We start from the raw sequence: 25,248 nt of genomic DNA, 5'->3' as shown, positions 1-25,248 counted from the left end.
GATCCACAGCTTTGGAGAGTGTGTCAGCCGTGTACATTAATTTTCCAGGTGTGTATGACACATTCAACACATTTTTGCAATTTGATCATCATTCACTAAATTCGCAAAGGACAGTCACTTAGTTTGTGAAACAATGCCATCTGAGGCTTATGATCAGCTTCAACATCAATAGACTGCCCTGACACAAACTGGTGAAATCTCTCGCAAACAAACATAATGCTGAGCAATTCTTTTTCAACTTGGACATACCTTGTTTCTATATCAGATAATGAACGAGATGCATATGCCACTGGTAGCCATTCCTTATCAGGTTTCTGGAGTAATACTGCCCCTAAGCCTGCTTGAGATGCATCACATGAGATTTTGATGGGTCTCTCAGAATCATAGAATTTCAACACAGGTTCTTTAATGAGCAATTTCTTGAGATTTTGCCATGCCTTCTCCTGTTCATGATTCCAGCTCCATTCGTTTTTCTTTTATGATAGCTGCCTCAATGGAGCAAGCTGTTCCAAATTATCGGGTATTTCCCATGCAGTTGACCATTCCCATGAACCTTTGAACATCTTTTTTACATTATGGTCTTGGCATGTTCGCAATAGCAGAAAACTTCAATGGATCAGGACGCACACCCTCATTGTTGATGATATCACCCACAAAGGTAAGTTCAGTCACTCCTAGCTGATATTTGTCTTTATTCAACTTCAGGTTTGCCTTGCGTGTTGCCTCAAAGACTTGTCTGAGTCTGGCATCATGCTCTTGTTTAGAAGATCCCCATACAATAATATCATCCATGGAAGTATCCACACCCTCAATGTGCTCATATAGCATGTGAATGGTTTTATGGTACACTTCAGGAGCTGATGCAATTCTAAATGGAAGCCGAAGAAAACAATATCTGGCAAAAGGAATGTTAAAGGTACACAACTTTGAACTTGGTTCATCTAGTTTAAGTTGCCAGAATCCAGAAGATGCATCTAATTTACTATAGTACTTTGCATTAGCAAACTATGACATAATTTCTTCACGTGTAGGCAATTTGAAATGCCCTCTTTTAATGGCTCGATTCAAGTCTCTTAGATCCAAGCAAATCCTCAGTTTTCCATTTTTCTTATCAACAATGACAAGCAAATTGACCCATTCAGTTGGTTCATCAATTTTTTTTATGACTTCTAGCCTTTCCATTCTGTCAAGCTCTGTTTTCTGTGGATGACATAATGCAAAAGGCACTTTTCTACATGGATGTACTATGGGTGGCACTGTGTTGTCAATTTTAATCGTGTGATCTCCTGAAAGACAACCAAGCCCTTTGAGCAAATCCTCATACTCTTTCAACAAGTCACTGTATTCTGACTCTGTGTCACTGTCCAGGACTATTACTCTTTTCACCAAATTCAATCTCTCACAGGCAGATAAACTCAGTATTGACTGTACATTCCTTGGCACCACCACAAATGAAAGCGTGTGCACAATATTTTTGTGTGATACTTTTGCCACACATGTTCCTTTAACTGGAATGTCTGCACCTGAATACCCAGTAGCTTTTATATTTGTCTTATGTAACATTGGTCTTGGCTTTAGTGCATTAAACGCAGATCCTGCAAGAACATTTACTTGTGCTCCAGTATCAAGTTTAAACAGAATATTGTTTTGGTTCACTTGCAATGGAATAGTCCAGTCATTCTTACTTTATTTGTTTTCACAAAGCACATCTATATAAAAACTCCTCAAGTTCATTTTCAAGCACTGCATTTACTTGTTTTATTTTCTTTCTACTTCTGCAACAGCGTGAAAAATGATTACTCTTACCACAGTCATTGCACATTTTCCCATACGCTGGACACTGTTTTGGCCAATGCTGCCGGCCACAGCGATCACATAGCTTTTTTCCCCTCAGATGACATCTTGCTCTCTGTCATTTTTGTTGTCATTTTATTATTAATTCTTCTAATATGTTTCTGCTTCCTCAGAGCGTCTACTTTGCAGCTCTCAATGAAAAGTTCTTTAGCCTGTGACATCACAGTTTCTAAAGCTTTGCAGAGCATCAAAGCTTTTTCCAAGTCTAAGTCTTGTTCTCTTAATAGTCTTTCTCTCAGATCATTATCCAGAATGCCACAAACAGTTCTGTCTTTAATGAGAGAGTCTGTCAGTTCTCCAAACTCTCATGTTTTACTCCGGTGTCTCAACTCAGTACCATACTGATCAATAGTTTCACCAGCTCTCTGCATACGTGCAAAAAATCTATGACACTCGTATGTCACATTACGCTTCGGTATACAAAATGCTCCAAATTTGTCCATTATCAATTGTAACTTTAAATTATCTCCATTATCAAAAATAAAATGATTATATACCTCAATTGCATATGTAGTAGAAGTGCAGCTTTTGTTTTTTCCAATTTTTGATCCACATTGATTGCCAATAAATACAATTCAAAACGTTGCTTAAATTTTCTCCAGTTCTCAGCTATGTTCCCAGAACAATTGAAGTGTTGATGGAGGCTGCAAACCAAAACAGTTCGAACTCTTTTTTTCAGAAAATTATCTTTGATTCTCCCATGTTAGGAAACATATTATTCTTCCAGACCGACTTCTGACGCCATGTTGTGTTCTTTATATTCATACGTACCATGGATTACTAATAAAGAACCATCTTCTCTGTCTCAAATAGAACTTTTATTTAACCACAACCACAAGGTTTTTACAATACCATGTTTCTCGATCTTTCTATCATCTCTGCACATGCTCAGAACTCTCTCCAATCACGTTCTTACTCATCATATCACAGGAACCACCTGCTGAAAATCTCCCTGATGGTGTGCAAGCTAGTGCCCATGCTGGAGGTGGCTGAGTCTACACCCTGATTCTTAAGAGCCATCAGGTCAAACATGGGCCAAGAAGCTTTCTCTTGCTACCAATTATTCTCTTTCACTTAAATGACTACTTCATATTACATAACTCCAGGAACAAGTAGTGACAGAAGCAAGGACACAGAACACACTCCAGTTGGGATACTTCAGTGTTCATAATCACTGATCAAACAAGGAGTCCTAAAGAACATGGCTGCCATTCTGGTAGTGACTATGTCAACTTAAAAAAAGTCATTTTTTAAATTATGTTAGCAAATTGCAGTTAAATTCACTAATTAAATTTAACTATTTAAGGTTTAGAAACTAAAGAAAGATCTTCTGACAGTAAGTTCTTGTATTGCCTATGGCTTTTGTGGGAGGACACTTTGGATGGTCCTCAACATTATTGGACACTGTGTAGCTGGGAAGGCTAAGTGAGTTTATAAGGCTAGTATGGGATGACAGCAAGGCTGATGCAGTGGACTGCAATCCTAGGCTTCATATGGGAAGTTGAAGAGAATCCATCAAACTTTAAAACAAAGCATCTATAATTATACTAACTTTAAAATCAGTATTATTTATTAAAAAGCTGTTTTGGTTAGTTTGAATGATAGACTATTTTTAACCCAGTGGCATGGAGAAACAGGTATCAAGGTACATCTCATAAAACATCTGGAAAGGCTCAGGCTATAGGAGTATGTGGGATAATCACAAAGAAAGACTGACTAGTCCAATCAGTATAGGGCCTCACACAAACTTGGCATTAATGAGACATTAATGAGAATTTCATAACTTTGGATTTACAGGCAGTTTGGAGCCCTGCATCTCAATTTTGCATTGAGATTAACATTAAAATTGAGGTAAGAGCCACTATCATTTATCACTATTACCCAATCCAAAAAAAGGCAAGAAAAAAATGAGAATATGCAGATGCTGGAAATGCAGAGTAACATACACAAAATGTTAAAGAAACTCAGCAGATCAGGCACCATCCATGGAAAGGAATAAACAGTCATTGTTTCAGCTGAGACCCTTCATCAGGGCTGGAAAGGAAGGGTGGGGGGAGAAGGACTAGAAGCTAGAAGGTAATAGGTGAACGGCAAAGGTAAAACAATGGGCTAGTTAGAAAATTTTCAGAGATTTCTCTTTGACTACTGAAGGTGAATGAATACCTGGACACATGCCATGGATCTTAGGAGAGGTTACAGTGCCTATAACTGATACTCACAAATCTCCGTGAAAATTTTCCAATATAAAGTTACTGCTCTATGTATTTTGGTTACTGATGACCTTTAAACTGAAAATGAACCAGCTGAACTCTTTGTTTCCTTTGGCAGGGCCAGTACATCACTACAATGTGAGACCAGCCAATATTCTGGACAGCTTGGCTTCTGGGGTAGTTGAATTGTAATTTTGATATCATGGGTTTAGGGAAGGAGAATCAGATCTGGCTGATGTCATTGAGGGTGAGACACATGATTGAAGAATCTCTTCAGACAGGAAATTGGTCTCTATTTCATACTTATTTGGCCAGACGCCTCACAGACTTTAAATAGCTAAAATAATGCAGGTCTGTGCATCCAACTTTGCATGATATACACAAGTTCAGAGGTCCCTAATCCAGCCTTAGGTAAAAGAAGCCTGTTGGATATTAGTTTCTTTTCCTCATCATATCAAGGTCCACCAATCACAACCTTTAAACAGCTCCCCTGATATCCTCTATCTGTTCATTGATAAAGATGACCAGACATAGCTGATTCCTTGAAAAGATCCATTGATGAAGTTGCCATTATTTGATTTTCTTCCTGCAGAAATTCAATCTGGTCCTCACTTGTTGCTAGATCCACACAGTCAATAGACAATAGGTGCAGGAGTAGGCTATTTGGCCCTTTGAGCCAGCACCACCATTCAATGTGATCATGGTTGATCATCTACAATCAGTACCCCATTCCTGCCTTCTCCCCGTATCCCTTGACTCCACTATCTTTAAGAGCTCTATCTAACTTTCTTGAAAGCATCCAGAGAATTGGCCTCCACTGCCTTCTGAGGCAGAGCATTCCATTGATCCACAACTCTCTGGGTGAAAAAGTTTTTCCTGAACTCCGTTCTCAAATGCCTACCCCTTATTCTTAAATGGTGGCCTCTGGTTCTGGACTCCCCCAACATCAGGAACATGTTTCCTGACTATAGCGTGTCCAATCCCTTAATAATCTTATATGTTTCAATTAGATCCCCTCTCATCCTTCTAAATTCCAGCGTTACTCCAATCTTTCAACATATGACAGTCCCGCCATCCCGGGAATTAACCTCGTGAACCTACGCTGCACTCCCTCAATAGCAAGAATGTCCTTCCTCAATTTTGGAGACCAAAACTGAACACAATACTCCAGGTAAGGTCTCACCAAGGCTCTGTACTACTGCAGAAGGACCTCTTTGCTCCTATTCTCAACTCCCCTTGTTATGAAGGCCAACATGCCATTAGCTTTCTTCACTGCCTGCTGTACCTGCATGCTTACTTTCAGTGACTGATGTAGAACACCTAGAACTTGTTGTACATCCCCTTTTCCTAACCATTCAGATAGTAATCTGCCTTCTTGTTCTTGCCACCAAAGTGGATAACCTCATTAAACTGCATCTGTCATGCATATGCCCACTCATCCAACCTGTCCAAGTCACCCTGCATTCTCCTAACATCCTCCTCATATTTCACACTGCCACTTAGCTTTGTGTCATCTGCAAATTTGCTGAAGGGCCGGCCCAAAATGCCAACTGTACTTTTTTTCCGTAGATGCTGCCTGGCCTGCTGATTTCCTCCAGCATCTTGTGTGTGTTGCTCGGATTCCAGCATCTGCAGATTTTTTCTTGTTTACAGTTCTTCTCAATGTAGAAACATAGAAAACCTACAGCACAATACAGGCCCTTTGGCCCACAAAGTTGTGCTGAACATGTCCCTACCTTAGAAATTACTAGGCTTACCTATAACCCTCTATTTTACTAAGCTCCATGTACCTATCTAAATGTCTCTTAAAAAACCCTATCGTATCCACCTCCACCACTGTAAAAAACTTACCCCTGACATCTCTGTACCTACTCCGCAGCACCTTAAACCTGTGTCCTCTTGTGGCAACCATTTCAGCCCTGGGAAGAAGCCTCTGACTATCTACACGATCAATGCCTCTCATCATTTTATACACCTCTATTAGGTCACCTCTCATCCTCCGTCGCTCCAAGGAGAAAATGCCAAGTTCACTCAACCTATTCTCATAAGGCATGCTCCCCAATCCAGGCAACATCCTTGTAAATCTCCTCGGCACCCTCTCTATGGTCTCCACATCCTTCCTGTAGTGAGGCGACCAGAACTGAGCACAGCACTCCAAGTGGGGTCTGACCAGGGTCCTATATAGCTGCAACATTACCTCTCAGCTCCTAAATTCAATTCCACGATTGATGAAGGCCAATACACCGTATGCCTTCTTAACCACAGAGTCAACTTGCGCAGCTGCTTTGAGCGTCCTATGGACTCAGACCCCAAGATCCCTCTGATCCTCCACACTGCCAAGAGTCTTACCATTAATACTATATTCTGCCATCACATGTACCGCTTACGCCACCCGATTCTGCTTTGAAGAATCTTTTAGATATCCTAATTCAAAATCCTGTTTTCATGCACCAGGCTTCATTTGTTGCCAATCTACATTTCCAAAGACTTTTTTCCTTAAACCTAAAATATTGTTTCTGGTTTAGTCTGATGTTTTAATATGCATTTCTTTTTTCAAACTTCAGGGACAAACTGAAACACACTTCTCCAAGGATTGCTTTAAACTTTATTATTATCCTTAGTCGGTGAAAATTCCCGAATTTTACTGAAGTTATACATTTTACACAAATTGTGTTTCAACAGATGATGGTCCATGCAACAATATTTTGGTCCCTATTCGTCTAAGTACAAACATGAGGGTTTGGTAGCAATGAAGGGTCACCACTGAAACCAGGTCTGGTGTGGCACAGATCAGCTCTGTTAACCTGCAGTTAACATACATTTAGCTTGCATTCTGAGTGCAAAATCATCTGCTCTCATTGCTTTGATCTTACCGCTCACATCGCATTTGACTTTTATGTTTAAAGTGGTGATGGGCTATGTAACACTGTGCATTTATGAATGTGAATTAAACATTATAAAGATGCCACCATCTGATATTCAGCTGTCACTCACTCTACCCTCTCCATATTTTCACTGCACTGTTCATTATTCTTTTTATCTTTTCAACTGTTCAAATTCTCAAACAGTGTGAGCCTAAGTGAGAGAAAAGCAATCTGTTGCTGTAGAAACTAATGTTTTTATCTGATTAACAGGCGGAGGGTGTGGGAGCAATCAGTATATGATCCAAGGAATGAGCTTGGTGAGAGCAATGAGTTCAAAAACTGAATGAATGCCTTGGGTGACAAATGTCAGAACTGCCTCAGGAATGAATTCCAGCAACACCAGCTGCTGTGTAGTCTGCCCTTCAGCATAATCAGCTATCTTATTTGACATTCAATAGAGAATTCTTTGCTGTCAGTGAAATATGTGCTCTACAATCTTACCAAGACCTCAAAATAAAATGCTGGAAACATTGAAAATAAATTCAGCAATAACCAACAAAAAGGGCAAGTACATATGTCAAAACAGTAAAAAGCTGATTTTTCTTCTGCTGAAACACACGTAGACACTGGCACTGTTTAGAGGTCTTATCCACTGTATGTTAAGAATCCCAAAGGTACCAGTTTAAAGTTCTCTCATGTTTCCTGTCCAATGGTTATCCCTCAGCCAAAAGCTCTGAGCACCATTTGATCATTAGCTACTTATGGAAAATCTCTACAAAATTATCTGTCAAATGTCCCACTTAACAACAACAACTCTATTTCAAAAGTTCTTGTTCTAGACTAAGGTCAAGAAGGGTGCTTTGTAAACAAAAGTTTTTTTAAATTTCTTTTTCAGTTTGTGTGTCCCACTTCTTTGGGCATTACTGAATATCTTTAAGCTTTGTATTTCATGGAGAAAATAATAAACTATTAATCTATGTGCAAGTTCAATTTATTGCTAGAACCATGTGGAGGGCTTTTGATATAGATTTGAGATTGTCTATCAAGACAAACCATTCCATTATATCCAGTTAAACACCACCACATAACAGAACTGTCACACACACTTCTGGTTAGAATAAGCAGGACTCTTGACAATTGATTACATTTCCCAGACACAGAGATTGATTAGATCAATCTTCAACTGTATCTTTAATTAGGATGTGATTCCCAAGTTGAACTGAAAAACCTGATTTTAGTCAAAATAGAAATAAGGTTTCTGGAAGAAATCCAAAACAAGTCAGTTGGGATTATCTAGTGAGTCCTTTTTGCAAGGTATGTACATCTCTCTGTTTGTGAATCCATGTGTTCATCTCTGTATTTGAGCTCAGAAGGTGATTATGCTTGCTGTATCCTCCATAGTGTACTTAGTAACATACTCAATTAAATAGTTTGAAAAAACCACTGCAGTCAGTATTGCAGTTGCCACAATGGAACCACGCCAAGCACAAGGTTGTAATATCACAGGAATTAAAGCAGTACATTTACAAAATGTATCAGTGTATTTAATTTCAAAGACATCGGGACATTTCACCTTTAAACTTAAACCAAGTTATTAAAAGAGTGGAACTCGATGAAGAATGACTGATATTATTTTGTTACAAGCACAAGAAAATCCACAAATGCTGGAAATCCAAAGCAATACACACAAAATTGCTGGAAGAGCTCAGCATGCTTGGCAACGTCTATGGAAAAGAGTAAACAGTCAATGTTTCGTGCCAAGACCCTTCAGTAGGACTGGAAAAAATATTATTTTGTTTCTGCTTTACACTCAATGGTTAATATTGCATCAAAACTACAGCCAGCTACACGGAATTAGATTAAGTTTGTTAAAATTACTTTGCACCTGTGTTGAGGCATTTTAAAAATCTGTTCAAGCAAAATTTTGTTCTAGCGTATTTACATTCAGTGGAATGGAACTATACATCAGATGAGTCTACATCTTCAAAAATGTAGGCATGTTCCATTTGTCAGCAAATGGAAATGAACTTTAGGGCATCACTTAATCAGACATCTTGATGTTCAGGAATGGAATTGTCAAGTGAGAGGACCATAATTTCATCTGTTTTTCATTGATGTAGGAACTCCTGTACCTAATAAAGTGGCCGCTGAGTGTATGCTTGTGGTCTTCTTCTACTGCAGCCCATCCAGCTCAAGGTTCGACGTGTAGTGTGTTCAGAGATGCTCTTCTGTCCACCACTGTTGCAATGTGTGGTTATTTGAGGTACTTCACCTTGAACCAGGATGGCCATTCTCCTCTGACCTCTCTCATTAACAAGGCATTTTCACCCACAGAACTGCACCTCACTAGACTTATTTTGCTTGCTTTTTGCACCATTCTCTGTGCACTCTAGACACTGTTGTGTGCAAAAATACCAGGAGATCAGCAGTTTCTGAGATATTCAAATCAGTCCATCTGGCACCAACAACCACCACAGTCAAAGTCATTTAGATCACATTTCTTCCCCATTCTGATGTATAATCTGAACAACAACTGAACCTCTTGACCATATCAGCATGAGTTTATGCATTGAGATGCTACTACATGATTGGTTGGTTAAATTTTTGTATTAATGAGCAGGTATACAGATGTACCAAATAAAGTGGACACAGTGTATAATATCTTTTATCATTGATGTAGGAATAAATGGCCACTACAATACTTACAGTCTGAGCCTGAACAGTCTCAGCTTTTCCTTTTAAGTTGAAATAATATTCCAAAATTGCTCAGTGATCAGGTACATCTGCTTTTTGCCAAAACACTAACATCTAGACTTATGGGGAGATGAGTTAAGAATATCTAACCCAGATAAAAGCTTTTGCACAATTAACATTTAAATGAGAAAACGCAGTTATCCTTGGGTTACTGCTGTACGCACAGACATATCGAGCAAGAACCCCAACGTCATCATAGAAACAGACAACCACACAGAGTTTCTGCTGTTTTTAATTAAATGTATTCAAAACTGAATACTGAAAAAAATAAGTAAAAAGCCCCAAATACTGGATAATATCCATTAATCCATCAAAATGAAACAGAGGAAATAGGAATACAAATACTTAAATACACAAGAACTAATTTAGAGTAAGTTTTATAAAGAAACATGCCCCAAGTATAACTTGTTAAAGGCATCTCAAAACTAAATGCTGATAGATAAAGGTTCACAATAAGTGAGAGTGGAGAGAAAACACAGACATTTAACGTATAATTTTAAATTGACTATATTTTGAACCACAAGATTCTCCTCAGCGGAATTCTAAGTGCCATGAACCAGATGCTGGGTAAGCTCACAAGGTCACCCAAACCAACCCTGGTTTCTGTGATGTTGCATGCAGTCTAATTACCATCATATTACAAAGCATGAAGTTAGGACCTTCTCAGAGTATGTCTAAGAAAATGTACCTTCTCCAACCTGTCCAATGGGATGCAAACTTACCAAATGACAGACAGGAACAGACTTGACACTGGACACAGAGGTTTTGATAGTCAGCATTGTACATCGCCACAAACAAACACAGTGAGAAGCTCAAATCTGTACTAGGAGTGAGCTTGAGGTTCACCAACATCATGGGTCAATTCTGTTTTCCAAAGGCCAATCTGTACCAGGTAGTGAAAACCTAAAAATAAATTAGACACATCAAGTTTACAGTTAATGGATTCTGTGTGTGAAAGAGAGTCAAATTGTCCCCCTGTTGAATTACAGTTGTGCACCCTATAACATTATTTCTGTAATGTTTTACAGTGTATAATCAGAGTGAATAGCAGTTCAAATGAAACACTGATTAGGAAGCACTGGAACATTTTAGCTCAGACTATGAACAACTGTCCATTTCTATGTCACCACTGCTGAAACAATGTGGCTGGGGAGGGGAGGCGAGGTGAATTCTGCATCTCACTCCAAAGGCAATTGGTCAATCCAGAGCTGATGTTCATTCAGATATGGTGTTGCTGAAACAGTGCATTAAGGACATGAGCCAAAACATTTGCAGGCCAAATCAAAGAGCAAATCTGCTACAAGTAGCTCATTCCTCCTTTGGGCCCCTCATCTAAGAAAAGATGTGCTGGCATTGCAGAGGGTCCAGACCAGCTTCACAGGAATGATCCCAGGAATGAAAGGGTTAACGTATGAGGGGCTTTACATGGCTCTGGGCCTGTACTCACCACAGTTTAGAAGAATGGGGGGGGGGGAATCTCATTAAAACCTATCAAATATTGAAAGGCCTAGAAAGAGTGGATGTGGAGAGGACGAATCTAGGTCCTTTGAATAGAGGGACATCCATTTAGAACAGAGACGAGGAAAAGTTTCTATAGCCAGAGGGTGGTGAATCTACAGAATTCAATGCCACAGATGGCTGTGCACACCAAATCATTAGGTCTATTTAGGGTTGAGGTTGATAGGTTCATGATTAATCAGGATATCTTTGTTTACTCCAGATCTTGTTGCATGATAAACCAGAGCATTTAACAAAGAGGATCGGCATCTTCCAGGGAGGCTGACTAGCATTGTAGTGTAATGTATGTAACTTTGGAACCTACATCCAACATCAGGATCCTGCTGTCCTGGGCTGCAAACGCCTGTGACACCTGCATCTGGATGAACCGTCTACGCCACAACTGCCACGCCTTCACCTCCAGCCTCTTCTCATACTGTGTGGGGAGGAGAGAAGCTTCCGTTAGTGTGAAAAGCTGTAAGCAGAGCATGGTTCCAGTTGCACCTGACTGTTCATTACTGAAGGCTTCCAAATTATGAGCAGATTGAAATGCAATCAGCTTCCCATTACCATTTTACAGGCAGAGGGCATGTGTTCTAATTATGTCAATATAAGGACAAGGCTCAGCTGCAGTTTGGACCCCATTATCCCAGTCTGCCCACAAAGAAGACTGACAACTAAACAAGAACATCTGAGGCACTAAACAGATTAAGAAGCTTCATCTATGCAGAGATTCTCAGGGGAGGTTGCCTTGCCCTCAGAGGTCCTCCTTGAGTCAATGTTTTCATGTAATTCATTGATTTATTAAGACTTTGAGTAGGGATTTGGGTGATAGATCTACATATAACATATTACCGACTGTAGCAGCTGAACAGAATTAACCAGACACCACAGGTTTCTCATCCCCAGAGAGAAAGATGATAAATGACCCTGGACCAGCCTTAACTGGACTAGTGCTGGGACAGGACAGGTGATGTCTGTGGATGAAACAATTAGTCATCAAGAAGATTTGAATGGAGTAACACTTAGCACACCACATACTTCAGAATGTATTATTTCTCTAGATTCTAGATTAAAGTCCAGACTAGCTAACCAGATTGAGGATTGTCAAATAAAAAGATAATATATTTTTAAAAAATCTTCATTAACAGCCCCGCTGAAAATTATTCTACAGAGGTATAATAGAGAGCATCCTGACTGTCTGCATCACTGCCTGGTATGGGAACTGTACCTCCCTTAATCGCAGGACTCTGTAGAGAGTGAGGCAGACAGCCCAGCACATCTGTAGTTGTGAACTTCCCATGATTCAGGGCATTTACAAGGGCAGGCATATAAAAAGGGCCCATAGGATCATTGGGGACCCAAGCCATCCTAACCACAACCTATTCCAGCTGCTACCATCCGGGAAGCGGTACCGCAGCATAAAAGCCGGGACCAACAGGCTCCAGGATAGCTTCTTCCACCAGGCCATCAGACTGATGAACTCATGCTGATTTGAGTGTACTCTATATTACATTGACTATAAATTATTATAAATTACTATGATTGCACATTGCATATTCAGATGGAGACATAACGTAAAGATTTTTACTCCTCATGTATGTGAAGGATGTAAGAAATAAAGTCCATAAAGTCATATTGTAAGATGGAACAGGATAGTTTATGTTATTTATTCCTATGGTTCGACTTTCTTATAGATCATTTAAATAAAAAATTGACATTGGTATTATTATAAAATTGTAAATCCAACCAAAATGTTCACAGCTTAAACTGGTTAAATGAAAAGTTGTTAAAAGGGAACTGATTTTCTCACCAGTCCCCTGGTCACTAGCTTGCTCATAGTGAAGCTGTTCCACTGTTTCCAGATTTCCTGAAGCTTCTCAACTCTTTTTTTCTCTAGAAACTGCTGTAGGAATGTTTGGTTCTGCCAGTTTTTTAAAAATAGCTTACTGTGGAAAAATAAAATCAGCTTGTTAAGCTCATTCTGAATTCATCAACCCAACGAGTCCCTCCAATTCCATGCAAGAACATTATTGTGTTATAAAGTGAAAGAACCAGAGTGAACAGTATTTCAGTGACAATGCAAGATTAATCACCACGATTGATTCCTGTGGTGTTCCTCTGCACGAGATTCCTCTGCGCCCCGCTGCTTCCGTGCCTTCACAAGAACAATCCATCGTGACACAAATTTCTGAGACACATATCTGGCACGATATCTAAGTGCCTGCAACTGTCAAAGAAGAATAGGTATAAGCAGTGGCTTAGATAAAGATCACTAAGTAACGACCTGCTCTAACAACTCGTTCCCAGTATCATTTTTTTTTACATGCAGTTTGTCTTCTTTTGCACAATGGTTGTTTGTCAGTCTTTGTCTGTTTATATAAAGCTTTTTGTAAAATCTATGGTATTTCTTCATTCCCCTGTTTTGCCTGAAAGAAAATTAATTTCAAGGTAGTATATGGTAACATATACATGCCCTGATAATTAATTCACTTTGAATTTTGTGAGCTGAAAACAGCCAAATTACTGAACCATTTCATCTCCAATAGTAAGTGGCTCAAAACACAGGTATACACGAGGAAATCTGCAGATGCTGGAAATTCAAGCAACACACACAAAATGCTGGTGGAAAGCAACAGGCCAGGCAGCATCTATAGGGAGAAGCACTGTCGACGTTTTGGGCCGAGACCCTTCGTCAGGACCCTTTGTCAGACCCTTCGTGAGTCCTGACGAAGGGTTTCGGCCCGAAACGTCAACAGTGCTTCTTCCTGTAGGTGCTGCCTGGCCTGCTGCTTCCACCAGCATTTTGTGTGTGTGTTGCTCAAAACACAGATATGCTCCTTTTGTATCTTGTCTTTACCATGAATAGACAGCACCATTAGAAATTAGTACTCTGACTGATTACATTACAATGCTACTCTATTTGTCTGATTTTTTACTATTTGTGGCTCTTGCACAGTCCTGTATTTGTCAAAGTGGAGCAAAGAGCAAGTAAGTCTGGCGGGAGCAAATGATGTAGGGAATGGCAAGGTGGAGCACCCCAGGAGGGACGTGGGACAGGTGGCAAAGAAGGAATGCCAGAGGTGGGGGTTGGCACTTGTGCAGACACAACCAACCCTGAGACACCAGATAAGATTAGATACCAAACCATTGGCTTATTGATCATTACAGAAGATCTCTCTGGTGTTCCTATTCCCTCCCCTCTCCCTTCCCCTTTTCCCAACCATGACTGCCCTCTCCATGCACCCTTCCCTCTCTCAGTCCACAATAGAGACCAGGATCAGAATCAGGTTTATTATCACTCATACGTCATTAAATTTGCCTAAGACTTTTGCACAGTACTGTATACCATATTCCATGCTAGAGATCTGCTGGCTTGAATGGAAATAACAAACAAGCACATTTTAATCTCTTTAATAGTCAAGCTGAAAAGTAATAGAAAAGCAACACTTTCTGAAGTCTTGTTAATCAGCACATATCTCTCTACACCTACCTCACTGTACCAGGTTTTCAGTGCTTTGTGCAAGATTTGCTTAGTCTGCCCTTGCACAAACAAGGCCATCTTACGTTGAAAGTGCAACTGAGTTCTCCAGATCGCAAATGCGGAGTTAAGCTGCAACAATGAAGCTTGAGCTGATACTGTCAATGCCCAGTGCTTCTGCAGATGTACATTTCCAACCCAAGTGAGAAGGCACCTAGGATTTGACAAGAAAGCAAACCAGTTCAGCTTAGCTGCTTATCTAATGTGCAGAAATACAAACCGGTAATCTCTTTGATAAATCCCCAACATGTGGTTTGTACCTATGAAGTTATGTGCTTTCTACCCAGTATCTCAGCCACTATGGTTCTTGTCATAGTGGTGTTGCACCTCTTTAACAATAATAAATGTTGTTCATAATAGAAAATATATATACACAAATAAAAGAGAAGCAGTGCAAAGCCCTTTACATACTCTATATAGTGTTGTTCGGTCTATACATTCAAACTCATTGTACTGTACATTATAAATAAGAGATTCTGCAGATGGTGGAAATTTTGAGCAACACACAAATGCTGGAGGAATTCAGTCAGTCAGTGGGTATTTATGGAGGGATATAAACAGTCAACACTAACTGCTCATTTCCCTCTACAGATGATAGATGCTGTGTGTGTGGTTCTGTACATTAGCTGTGATAGCACACTTTTGTGTACATAACACCACTGCCAATCCTGGGGGGGGGAGGGATGCACATAGGGCTCACTCAGCCTTAGTAAAGTTCTTAAGTTTTCATAGTAAAATGTGAAGTGTTCCATCTTATGATACAGGTTGCCCACAATATCACTAAAATACTGCTGACAACTGACTTTTATTGGTTTAATTTAAACATGGCAGCTTTAAATTATTTCAAAACAAATTGACTTTTTCAATGGAATATGTACCTAAAAGTCTGGAAACATTATTCATTATACACCCAAGTTTTATTCTCATGATCCATGATGTTCTGAGGGGATTGTTACATTCCTTTTTGTTATCTGGCAGCAATGAGTTAAAGAACAGCAAAGAATAGGAACGTGGATTCCAATCAATAGTGAAGTCTGCTTTCAGCCACTGCAGATAGCATAAGAGTACAGCAGATATCGTGGGCTTGTCATACCTGCGAAGTAAAGTTAGATGGTAGAACAAAACAGCCTCTTTTTGCTTCCGATATAATGTTGCCATCTGACAAAAAGCAGTCTGCTTTACTTGGTGCTGTGATGCAGAAATCACTTTCTTCTGCCTCACGCTCTCATCCTTTCGCTCTATAAAAGCAATCGAGGTGCATTCATGTATCAGAATTGGTTTAAAATGACATTACAATAATGGGCCAATCTGTTCTGCACTCCCAGAAAATGTACATGGATGTGCTTGATGTAATGATACAGGAGTTACAATGACACACACGGATGATATTTAGTTTGAGTGCAACACCACAAAATTTGGATGACTTCTCATATTTTGAAATAATTATTAATTGCAGGATTAAAAAATACTATTCAAAGATAATAAAACCAACCTGCACTCTGTCACATGTACATACACATCCCATTGTGCAAAACCTAGTTGCCTCTCAATTAATTTTTGCTTGTCACACTAAGGGGACAATATTTCAGGGGTCCAATAGCAATGGTGATGGTGAGTGGGCAACATCTGAGATTTTGTTCATGTTGTTAATTTCTCATTATCATTTTAATGAATATAATTTACCGAGAGAAATCAGGTCAACTGAAGCAGTATTACAAGGTACGTGTGGTTGACTGAGATAGGCTGAAGAGATAGAAAGACACACATGTATATAGGTATACAAGTATAAGAAAATCTGATTAGATGATAGTGTTCATTAAAAGAAAAGCTCAAATTCAATGATCCATTAAGAAGAGCTAACAGTATTGTTCATACAAATACGCTCAGTGGCCACTTTATTAGGTACAGGAGTGAACCCAGTTTAGTCTTCTGCTGCTGTAACCCATCCACTTCAAGGTTCAATGTGCTCTGCATTCAGAGGTGTTTCGCTGCATATCCCTGTTGTAACATGTAGTTATTTGAAATACTGTCACCTTCCAGCAAACTTGAACCAATTCTGGCCAATCTCCTCTGACCCCTCTTATTAACAAGGCATTTTTGCCTACAGACTGCCACTCATTGGATGCTTTTTGTTTTTTAACCATTCTCTTTATCTTTAGAGGCTGCTGTGTGTGAAAATCCCAGGAGATCAGCAGTTTCTGAGAAACTCAAACCACCCCGTGTGGCACCAACAATCATTCCACGGTCAAAGTCACTTAGATCACATCTCTTCCCCGTTCTGGCGTTTGGTCTGAACAACAATTGAACTTCCTGACCACATCTACGCACTTTTATGCACTGGTCTGCTGTCAAATGATTGACTAATTAGATATTTGTATTAAAGAAGTGTACAGGTGTACCTAACAAAGTATCCACTCTTACACAATTTCAGTGCATTTCCGTCAACTTCTGATGGCAGACAGATGGGTGATAAAAGCACCATCTCAATTTTGCTAAGGGTTTGTTACATTTCTAAGCAGCTTTCCATTACAGAAAGACTGGCAACAAATGCAGCTTGTGATCTTCAGAAGAACTCACCTTTTACCAATTTGGCCCAGGCGAGCAGTAGCAGCCTCAGTTGCCTCATTTTAATGTTATCAGCAATCTGATGGGACAGCTGGGATAATCTGATAGCTTCCTTCCATCTGCTGAACAACTGGAAATGAAACAGAGGAAGAAAAATGATGCAGTCATAAGAGAACATAGCATTGGAGCTGTCAAAAACAAATATAACTGTTTGCAATGAGGCTACAGCTTGTAAAACTTGGGAGCTATCTGCTGGATAATTTTACATGAGTCACGTAAGATGTGACTGATCCCAGGCTTTGTCAGAAATCCACGAAATACATCATAGCAAAACATGACCTTGTTCTCATCCAAAATCATCCTAGATTGGAGGAGGGGGATTGTCAATCAACACTGAGAGCCAAATATTGCTGAAAAATAACCACGTGGCTATGGGGAAAGAGATGGACCCAAGGTTAACACCATCCTGGCATCCAATTCTTAAACTGGCACATGCAAAATGCATCCACGGTGAGGCTCGAATGACCCCGCTGTTTGAGATTCAAAGCTGGTCAGGGTTAATACCTTAATCAGAAAGGTAAAAGAAATATATATAGTAGTCTGCAGTTTGAGGGTTGTCACACTGACCTGGAATGCAGTGTGTGAATAAACATATCAGGGTGTGCATTGAAACAAAAGTTCAAATTCAATAAACTATTAAAGAAACTGACAACCGAGAGTGTTGTTGATAGGAATATACATCAGGATTAAAATACCACCAAACACAATGTCAGTGCTATCGCCAATCAGCAGCTTCTTGTGGGAGGCAGGGCTACCACCTAAACTTTGTTGACAGCTTATTAAATTTCTAAGCATCTTTTAGATCTCTGTTATTTTCCTGATCTTCAGTGGGGAGTTTTAATTCTTAATTTTAAAGGTTAAACTAAGATAGTTTGAAATTTGAAACTGCAGTAAGTGAAGAGCTGAGGAGGAAAGCAGAGATTCCAATGAAAAGAAAAGATAGCGCCTCTGAAAAATCCATCACCTTTGTAATCCAGATTATAGAAATTCCTACTCCACATCCAGGCAGGTCCTTGCTGCTTATGAGCCACAGGCTCAGGACATGGCTGAGCCTAATTCAGCCAAGCCTAGAGTGAAGAATGGGCAAAAAGAAATGAGGCCAAAAGAAGACAGGTGATGCTGGATTAGAGAGAGGAAGAGATTACTTCAAATAAGCAACAGAATTTGTTTCGGAGACACAAGAGATTGCAAGTGCTAGAATCTGAAACAACAAATAATCTGCTGGAGGAATTCAGTGTGTTGAGCAACATATATGGGGAGGAAAGGAAATGTTGATGTTTCAGGTTTAAACCCTGCATCAGGGTGTGTAGCGATTTCCTGGCTAAAGGCATCTCAGACCAGGTGTAGACATGGTCATCAAAGTTTATAGCTTTAGGTGAAAGTGGATGCCGAGTTCAGAAAGATGCACAATGATCATTGGCTGCTTGCACAAAATGCTGACCATCCACTATAAAGTGACAAGATAAGCCACAAAGTACTAGATTGCATCCAAAGCCGATACAAGTCCCAGGAAGGTGCCAAGGGAGAAGTGGCCATCCATCTGTGTCCAAGGATGCACATGACTTACACAAATTCAACTAGCATAAGAGCCATTGAATATTTTCATCTCAAAGAAAGCAGTGTGTGAAAGCACTGTATGTTTCAATGTACATAGGTTAAGTAAATATGAATCTGAATTATAGGAACTCTATTGGTTTGGTATCAATAATGTTACAATCAACGTTATATTCTGGCAGATGTATTTTAGTACTACTTAAAAACCCTTAATACTATGTAAGTACCTGAGGCTTTGTAACTCTGTGGAACCACTTATACTTTACACAACAATTCCTTGAAGAACTAAAACTTGACACCTTCTTTGGTGCTTTTCATTTGGCAGTCAGGTGATGCTGCCCTCTTGTGGCCGGTTACCAATATTGCTTCCGAATAGGGGCTGTCAAGCGCTGCCCTCTTGTGGCCTCTGTGTAATCCCACCTCCTCTCTTCCTAACCAGCAGCCTGACTGTCCCTCACTATGGTGGTGATGCTAACTTTAATTTGCTTTAAACAGTCAATTTAAAAGATATATGTTCTGTAGGTGGAAGGATGGAAAGAGATTAGAAAGAAGGGGATGATACCCTGGTGCTACATTAGTTGTCCATAATGGAGAAAAATACAGAAATTTCTGTCTTCAAATCTGAGTGTTGAAACTTGCAGAGGATGCAATGGATTTAAATAAAATCTGGTGTCAATTCACCTCAATGATCTTTGGGAAGAAAAATATCCGAAGGTTTTTAGATAATGATAATAATTGGTTGGGCAGATATTGGAAGCATTTTTCTCAGAAAAGTAACCAAGAACAATGCAAAAAATCAATAAAAACTGGTTAAACTAAAAGCAGAGAAAATAGCTTTCATTCAAAGGGTAGTGGGGAAGTCAAATGGCTCAGGAATAAAATGATTTGATCCTTCTGAAGAAAACGTCAATATTTAAGCAGAAATGGGGGATAGGGAAGAAGCTGCGAATGTGGATTAACGACAAGGTTGTGATGGACAAATCTATTTTACCTACTGTTTGAATGAGGATTGTAGCTCGATGTCTCACAGCCTGCTGTAGTAATGTCCTCTGCCTCCAGCACTGAATAACTCTCTGTGCTGTTCTAAATTTCCTGTGACTCTCTGAGAAGTGCTGCAGCTCCAAGTGATACCTCCACTGACTAAAAGCCCCTAACAGGACCTGTTGGTTTCGTACAGTTTGAAATGTCCACAGCTTCTGCCACATCTTCTCTTTCTGAAGTGCGGCACAGTGCCAAGCCCGCAGATATCTAGACCAAGAAAAAAATGAATTAGTAATGTTTCACGTGGTGATAAGAATTACACAATAGAAATTAAGGGGTATGTTAGGCCCTTGAATTAAATGCTACTCAGTTCCATTGTATTTTTGCATCCTTTAAATACATCAATATCTGATTAACAAATGATCTTGCACCTAATGCTATACATTAAAGTTTCAAAATTCCCCATGAACAAAAATACAGGTACTTCATATCTTCACTCATGTCAGGCCCGACTCTAGTTAGTAGGCTGTATGTCTTTGTCCCAAATTTTCTAACAGAAAAAAACTGAAAATTTCTTTCAGAATTCTGGGGTGTACACCATCTGGTCCAACTGACTTATCTACCTGCGGACCTTTCAGTTTCCCAAAATTCTTCTGTCTAGAACCTTCTATCATTTAACAGCCTTCATCTATGTCTCGTGCCTAAGGAATACAAACTGAACTGAACCCAAAGGATCACGAACGCTACACAAACACTGACTCAGAGTAATAATTGTTCCAGACCTTCTTTGCACCTGCATGTCTGCCATTATCTTCACATTTCTCTGTGTCTCTGCTTTCTGCTTCCAGGCCTGAAGAGTCAAAAGCTTCACCCTCAGTGCATGAACAGAAAGGAAATGAGCCTGGAGATCTTGGACTTGTTTTCGCTCTAGAAGAAGCAATACAAATTTGCAGAATATGAATTATGAGAATTGGCAACAAACATAAAATGCTGGAGGAACCCAGAAGGCCAGGCAACATCTATGGAAAAGAGTACAGTCGAGGTTTCAGGCCAAAACCCTTTGGCAGGACTTCAGCAGTTTTGGCCCAAAATGTCGACTGTACTCTTCTCCATAGATGCTGCCTGGCCTGCTGAGTTCCTCCAACTTATTGTGTGTGTTGCTTGGATTTCCCACATCTGCAGATTTTCTCTTGTTTGAGGTACGAGAATTGGCAAATACTTTTACTAAAATGGGTACAACTATCACTTGTTAATACTATGAATAAGCAAAAAGTACCAAGAATTGGGCCCAGAAATTAAGGAAGGACTATACTGATGTGTAGCTCACCAAAGACCATTTCTGTTGTGGGGCCCATTGCCTGCATTTACTGGATGTTTGAACAACATTTCCAACATGTTTATGGTCCAGAGAATTTTACAGTTATATCCAAGTGATCACTCTACTTTCATACCACTAATTATAATTGATATAGTCAGGCAACACTGCAGGTGCTAACCAATCAAAGCCTGAAGGTCAAAGATGCAAAGGAGTCACGAGGGCTCAAGTCATCAGGATCGGAGGTCTGTTCGAGTCTAGAAGTCAAGGCCTACAGGTCAAACATGGGATCAGCATCCTGGAGTGAAGTCTGAAGTTGGAGGCCTGATACCTGCAAGTCTGAGAACCTGGGAACAAGGCCTGCTGGTCCGGAGGTAGACTGTCCTGAGGTTGGACGCCTGGCTGGGTGGTGTGAGTGTGGTTGGGGGGATGGGAAAGGGGCTTGTTTTGCTGTTGTTATTTTGTTGTTGCTGCTTGTGTTGTTCTTAGGAACATTGTGGGCATGCTATGCATGCACCAAAATGTGTGGTGACACTTGCAAGCTGACCCCAGCACAACCTTGGGTGTACTGGCTGTTAATGCAAATGACGCATTTCACTGCATGTTTTAATGTGCATGTGATAAATAGATTTGAATCTGAATCTACCTGGACGATACTGTAACTGGTCTCCCTATCTAATGTCAGACATGAGAAGATTTCCCTATTTTGTTGGTGATCGAAATAAGCTGCAGAAGGTTGTGAACTCAGTCAGCTCCATCATGGGCACTAGCCTCCCCAGCATCCAAAACGTCTTCAAGGAGCATTGCTTCAAAAAAGCTGCATCTATCATTAAGGACTCCCATCACCTGGGACATACATTCTTCTCATTGCTACTATCAGGGAGGTGAGCCTGAAGGCACACACTCAACGATTCAGGAAGAGCTTCTTCCCTTCTGCCAAGAGATCTCTGAATGGACATTGAACCCATGAACATGACCTCACTACTTTTTACCCCCCTCTTTTTGCACCACTTATTTAACTTTTTTAATACATATATTTACTGTAATTTAGTTTTATATTATGTATTGCATGCACTGCTGCCACATAGCAATAAATTTCATGACATATGCCAATGATATTAAACCTGATTTTGATTTTAAAGCATCACCAGTCCTCATGTAAGCAGCTGCGCTGTCACAGCAAACTGCTTTGCTGACACTCACTCTCTGTATATTGGTGCCACTGGGACATTGCCTCTCGAGTTTTCTGACACAGCACCTTTCCGCATCTTCTGTCAGCTTCATGCTTTTGTAATAAACGTATTTTCCAAAGAGTCAGCACAACTCGGCGCTGCCGGCCAAAAGAAAACCCAGCAACCAATTCCCGACGTCTCTGGCGGGTCTGCCTCCACTTGCTCCAACTTAGAAGTACTCTGCAGGAAGAAAGTTACACACAGATTTTATTAACCCCTCACCATTACACATACTGAATCAGTTTCTGTACCTGGAAGGAAAACACAAAAACAAATACATAACTAAACAGCAGACAAATAGTGGAAAACTAATACCAACAGAGACATACCGCGTCAGCAGGGTCCGCCTGTGAAACTGATCCACCTGCCGTACCCGTGCAGCCCAGAGCATCAGATGCTCTTCAACCAGACGCTTCTCCAATTTGCCCTGTAGCCACTTCCCTGCTCGCTCCAGGCCAGGTCTGTTTGCTGGTCCTGCTCCGTACTGCAGAGTGCTCTACAAATCAATGGCACAAACAACTGCCTTGAACTTTATCATATTTGAGTTTACTTTTGTTCTTGTAGACCCTGGCAAAATGCCAAACTGAAAAGTCAAACAAAAATAGAGCAAGGTTATGAAGGGTATTATCTTGAAACAAGTGATCATTAGTAAATACCTGAGCTGCCTTTGCTGCAAAGACTAAAGTGTTATTTAACACTTTTATTAGTGTAAGTAACCAATCACATGAGAAGATAGAATTCATCTCATCCATACTGTTGCTTTTGCATAACTTTATGAACCTTCATTAATCTCATCAGTCTCCTTTCTCCTAAAGTCTACCCAGTGCATTACCCCAGACTTCTACTGACCACCTGGTCAGTCTATTAATATGTTCACAGAACTTACCACTTTCTTCCTCAGTGTCAATCACACAGACACAAATTAAACAGTATAAATCACTGCCTATTGGAAAACCCTATTGCAAACAATGCAGAAGCACACCAAGAGCATTGGTCTGGGAGGCAAGTTCTTTAGAGAAAGTCAATGAAGTCAAACACAGTAGTTGAGCCCTTAGGTACCAAGCTGAATGGACTTCCCTACCAAATTTGTGCAGTCTCACAACAGGATTCTGTAAGTAACAGAATCTATATTTAAATTTCCAAATTCCTTTTTGATGCTTCAGGCCCAGCAACCAAGCCCACAGACCAGTGCTATCTAACATGAAAAGAAATATGAATTAAAACACCAGCAGTATTTTTTGATCATATCAAAGACATACAGGACATAATGAATTTAGTTTGTTATTTATGAGTGACTCATCTGTAGATTTTATCCTTACGTTCTAAGTTATCATGTGTGATGTGTACTACTGTGCTTTATATCCAGGTTTGGAGAAACTTTGTCTCATTTCTATATAAATTATGTGGTTATATACATTTTGCATATATATGTATATACAGTCGGCCCTCCTTACCCGCGAGGGATTGGTTCTGGGACCCCTCATGGATACCAAAAAATGCGGATGCTCAAGTCCCTTATTCAACCTGTCTCAATGCGGTAGACCTTAGGACTCAGCGGAACCCCAGACCTTATTGAGCCAGTCTCAGTGCAGTGGACATTAGGACTCAGCGGTGAAGTTCTGAATCCAAAGTGTTTTTGTTCACAAAAATAATCACGATTGAAAATAAAGTGGAAGTAATAAAGCGATCGGAAAGAGGTGAAATGCCATCGGTCATTGGAAAAGCGTTAGGCTACATCAGTCAACGATCGTAACAATTTTAAAGGATAAGGTGAGAAAAAGGCCCTGCCCTGATGAAAGCTACAATTATTACTAAGTAACGTAGTGGTTTAATTATTGGGTTTTGGGGTTTTGGGTTTTTGATCCTCCCGGCGCTGAAACATACGTTCTTAAGCATTTTATATGCATAGAAAGGTAAAATATGTACTATATATTAAAACAAACATTTGACTGACTGACGCTAAATAATACCGGATGTACCTGTTCCGACTTACTTAGTAAGAGAACTTCTGATGTTTTTCAATTCGGATCCACAATAACCCATACACATCCTCCTGTATACTTTAAATCATCTCTAGATTACTCATAATACCTAATACAATGTAAATGCTGTGTAAAATAATTGTTATACTGCATTGTTTAGGGAATAATGACAAGAAAAAAAGTCTGTACATGCTCGAACAACAAGTGCTGGAAGAGCACTTCCGGGTTTTCTCGATTCGCGGTTGGTTGAATTCACGTATATGGAACTAGTGGATAAGGAGGGCCGACTGTAGTTAAATGACAATAAACTTGACTTGATACCCCCTGGCAAGCATGGCCAAGGCAGGAAGGGCAAGGCAGTGTAATACACACTCACCTTTAATTTCTGAACCATTGAAATTTAAAAAAACTGTTGATGAAAAACCAACCTCTTCAAACACGTAGAGGGTGGTAAGTTTTAGGAAGTGGGACCCATGGTGTACTGCCTCGCCAACTCATCAGGAGTGTCATGCTTGTATTTTCCAGCTACCTGTTCAAGTGAGCTGCAGTCAAATTCTTCGTCACCCAGTGCAACAGTGCTGTCCTGCAGAGGCTGGTATTTACTGAATTCTTGCAGACATGGTTTGAAGAATTCTTCAGGCCAGAGCTTCAGAACATCCTGCAATTGGTTCCATGATGTGATCCTGTAAAACTCATTGTGTACAAAATCATCAATTCAGTGCCAAAATATACTCAGAAACTCCTGAGAACTCTTTGTTCAAATTCCAAAACCCAGCCCTGATAATGTGCCTGAACTCCTCTCTTTACTCTCAGTCCAGAATAAAATACCCCAAAGTATT

At 40.0% G+C, this 25,248-nt stretch overlaps 1 protein-coding gene across 4 annotated transcripts; it reads right to left on the bottom strand.

The window, feature by feature from the left end:
• Positions 1 to 623: 623 nt before the first annotated feature.
• On the bottom strand, positions 624 to 25,244 carry LOC140718353 (uncharacterized). Of its 4 annotated transcripts, XR_012096669.1 has the most exons (13): positions 24,939 to 25,243; positions 22,757 to 22,923; positions 22,399 to 22,607; positions 20,663 to 20,807; positions 19,895 to 20,147; positions 17,298 to 17,415; positions 15,814 to 15,958; positions 14,673 to 14,874; positions 13,276 to 13,409; positions 12,993 to 13,128; positions 11,505 to 11,615; positions 10,405 to 10,585; positions 624 to 868 (listed from the first exon to the last, which is right to left on the bottom strand). XR_012096669.1 is itself a non-coding variant. In XM_073031959.1 (12 exons), exons 2-12 carry the CDS (start codon positions 22,816 to 22,818, stop codon positions 10,541 to 10,543), a joined length of 1,560 nt encoding a protein of 519 aa, XP_072888060.1. In that variant the 5' UTR covers positions 22,819 to 22,923; positions 24,838 to 25,243; the 3' UTR covers positions 8,558 to 10,540. The 4 variants fall into 4 exon arrangements, 2 of the variants coding, with proteins under 2 accessions (XP_072888060.1, XP_072888058.1); XM_073031959.1 differs by lacking the exon at positions 624 to 868 and having other exon boundaries at positions 8,558 to 10,585; positions 24,838 to 25,243; XM_073031957.1 differs by lacking the exon at positions 624 to 868 and having other exon boundaries at positions 8,558 to 10,585.
• Positions 25,245 to 25,248: the final 4 nt, after the last annotated feature.

The sequence above is a fragment of the Hemitrygon akajei genome, chromosome 29 (assembly GCF_048418815.1).
Source record: "Hemitrygon akajei chromosome 29, sHemAka1.3, whole genome shotgun sequence".
In the NCBI taxonomy this organism is placed as follows: Eukaryota; Metazoa; Chordata; class Chondrichthyes; order Myliobatiformes; family Dasyatidae; genus Hemitrygon; species Hemitrygon akajei.
This window is presented reverse-complemented; position numbering and strand designations above follow the sequence as displayed.

Excerpts from the sequence above, each read along its gene's own strand:
- LOC140718353 (XM_073031959.1), bottom strand. The coding sequence starts at position 22,818 with ATGCTCTGGGCTGCACGGGTACGGCAGGTGGATCAGTTTCACAGGCGG. Across the intron at positions 15,959-17,297 it reads CTGGGCCAAATTGGTAAAAG|AGCGAAAGGATGAGAGCGTG; the intron begins GTGAGTTCTTCT and ends TTGCTTTTATAG. Across the intron at positions 13,129-13,275 it reads CACCACAGGAATCAATCGTG|TAAGCTATTTTTAAAAAACT; the intron begins GTGATTAATCTT and ends ATTTTTCCACAG.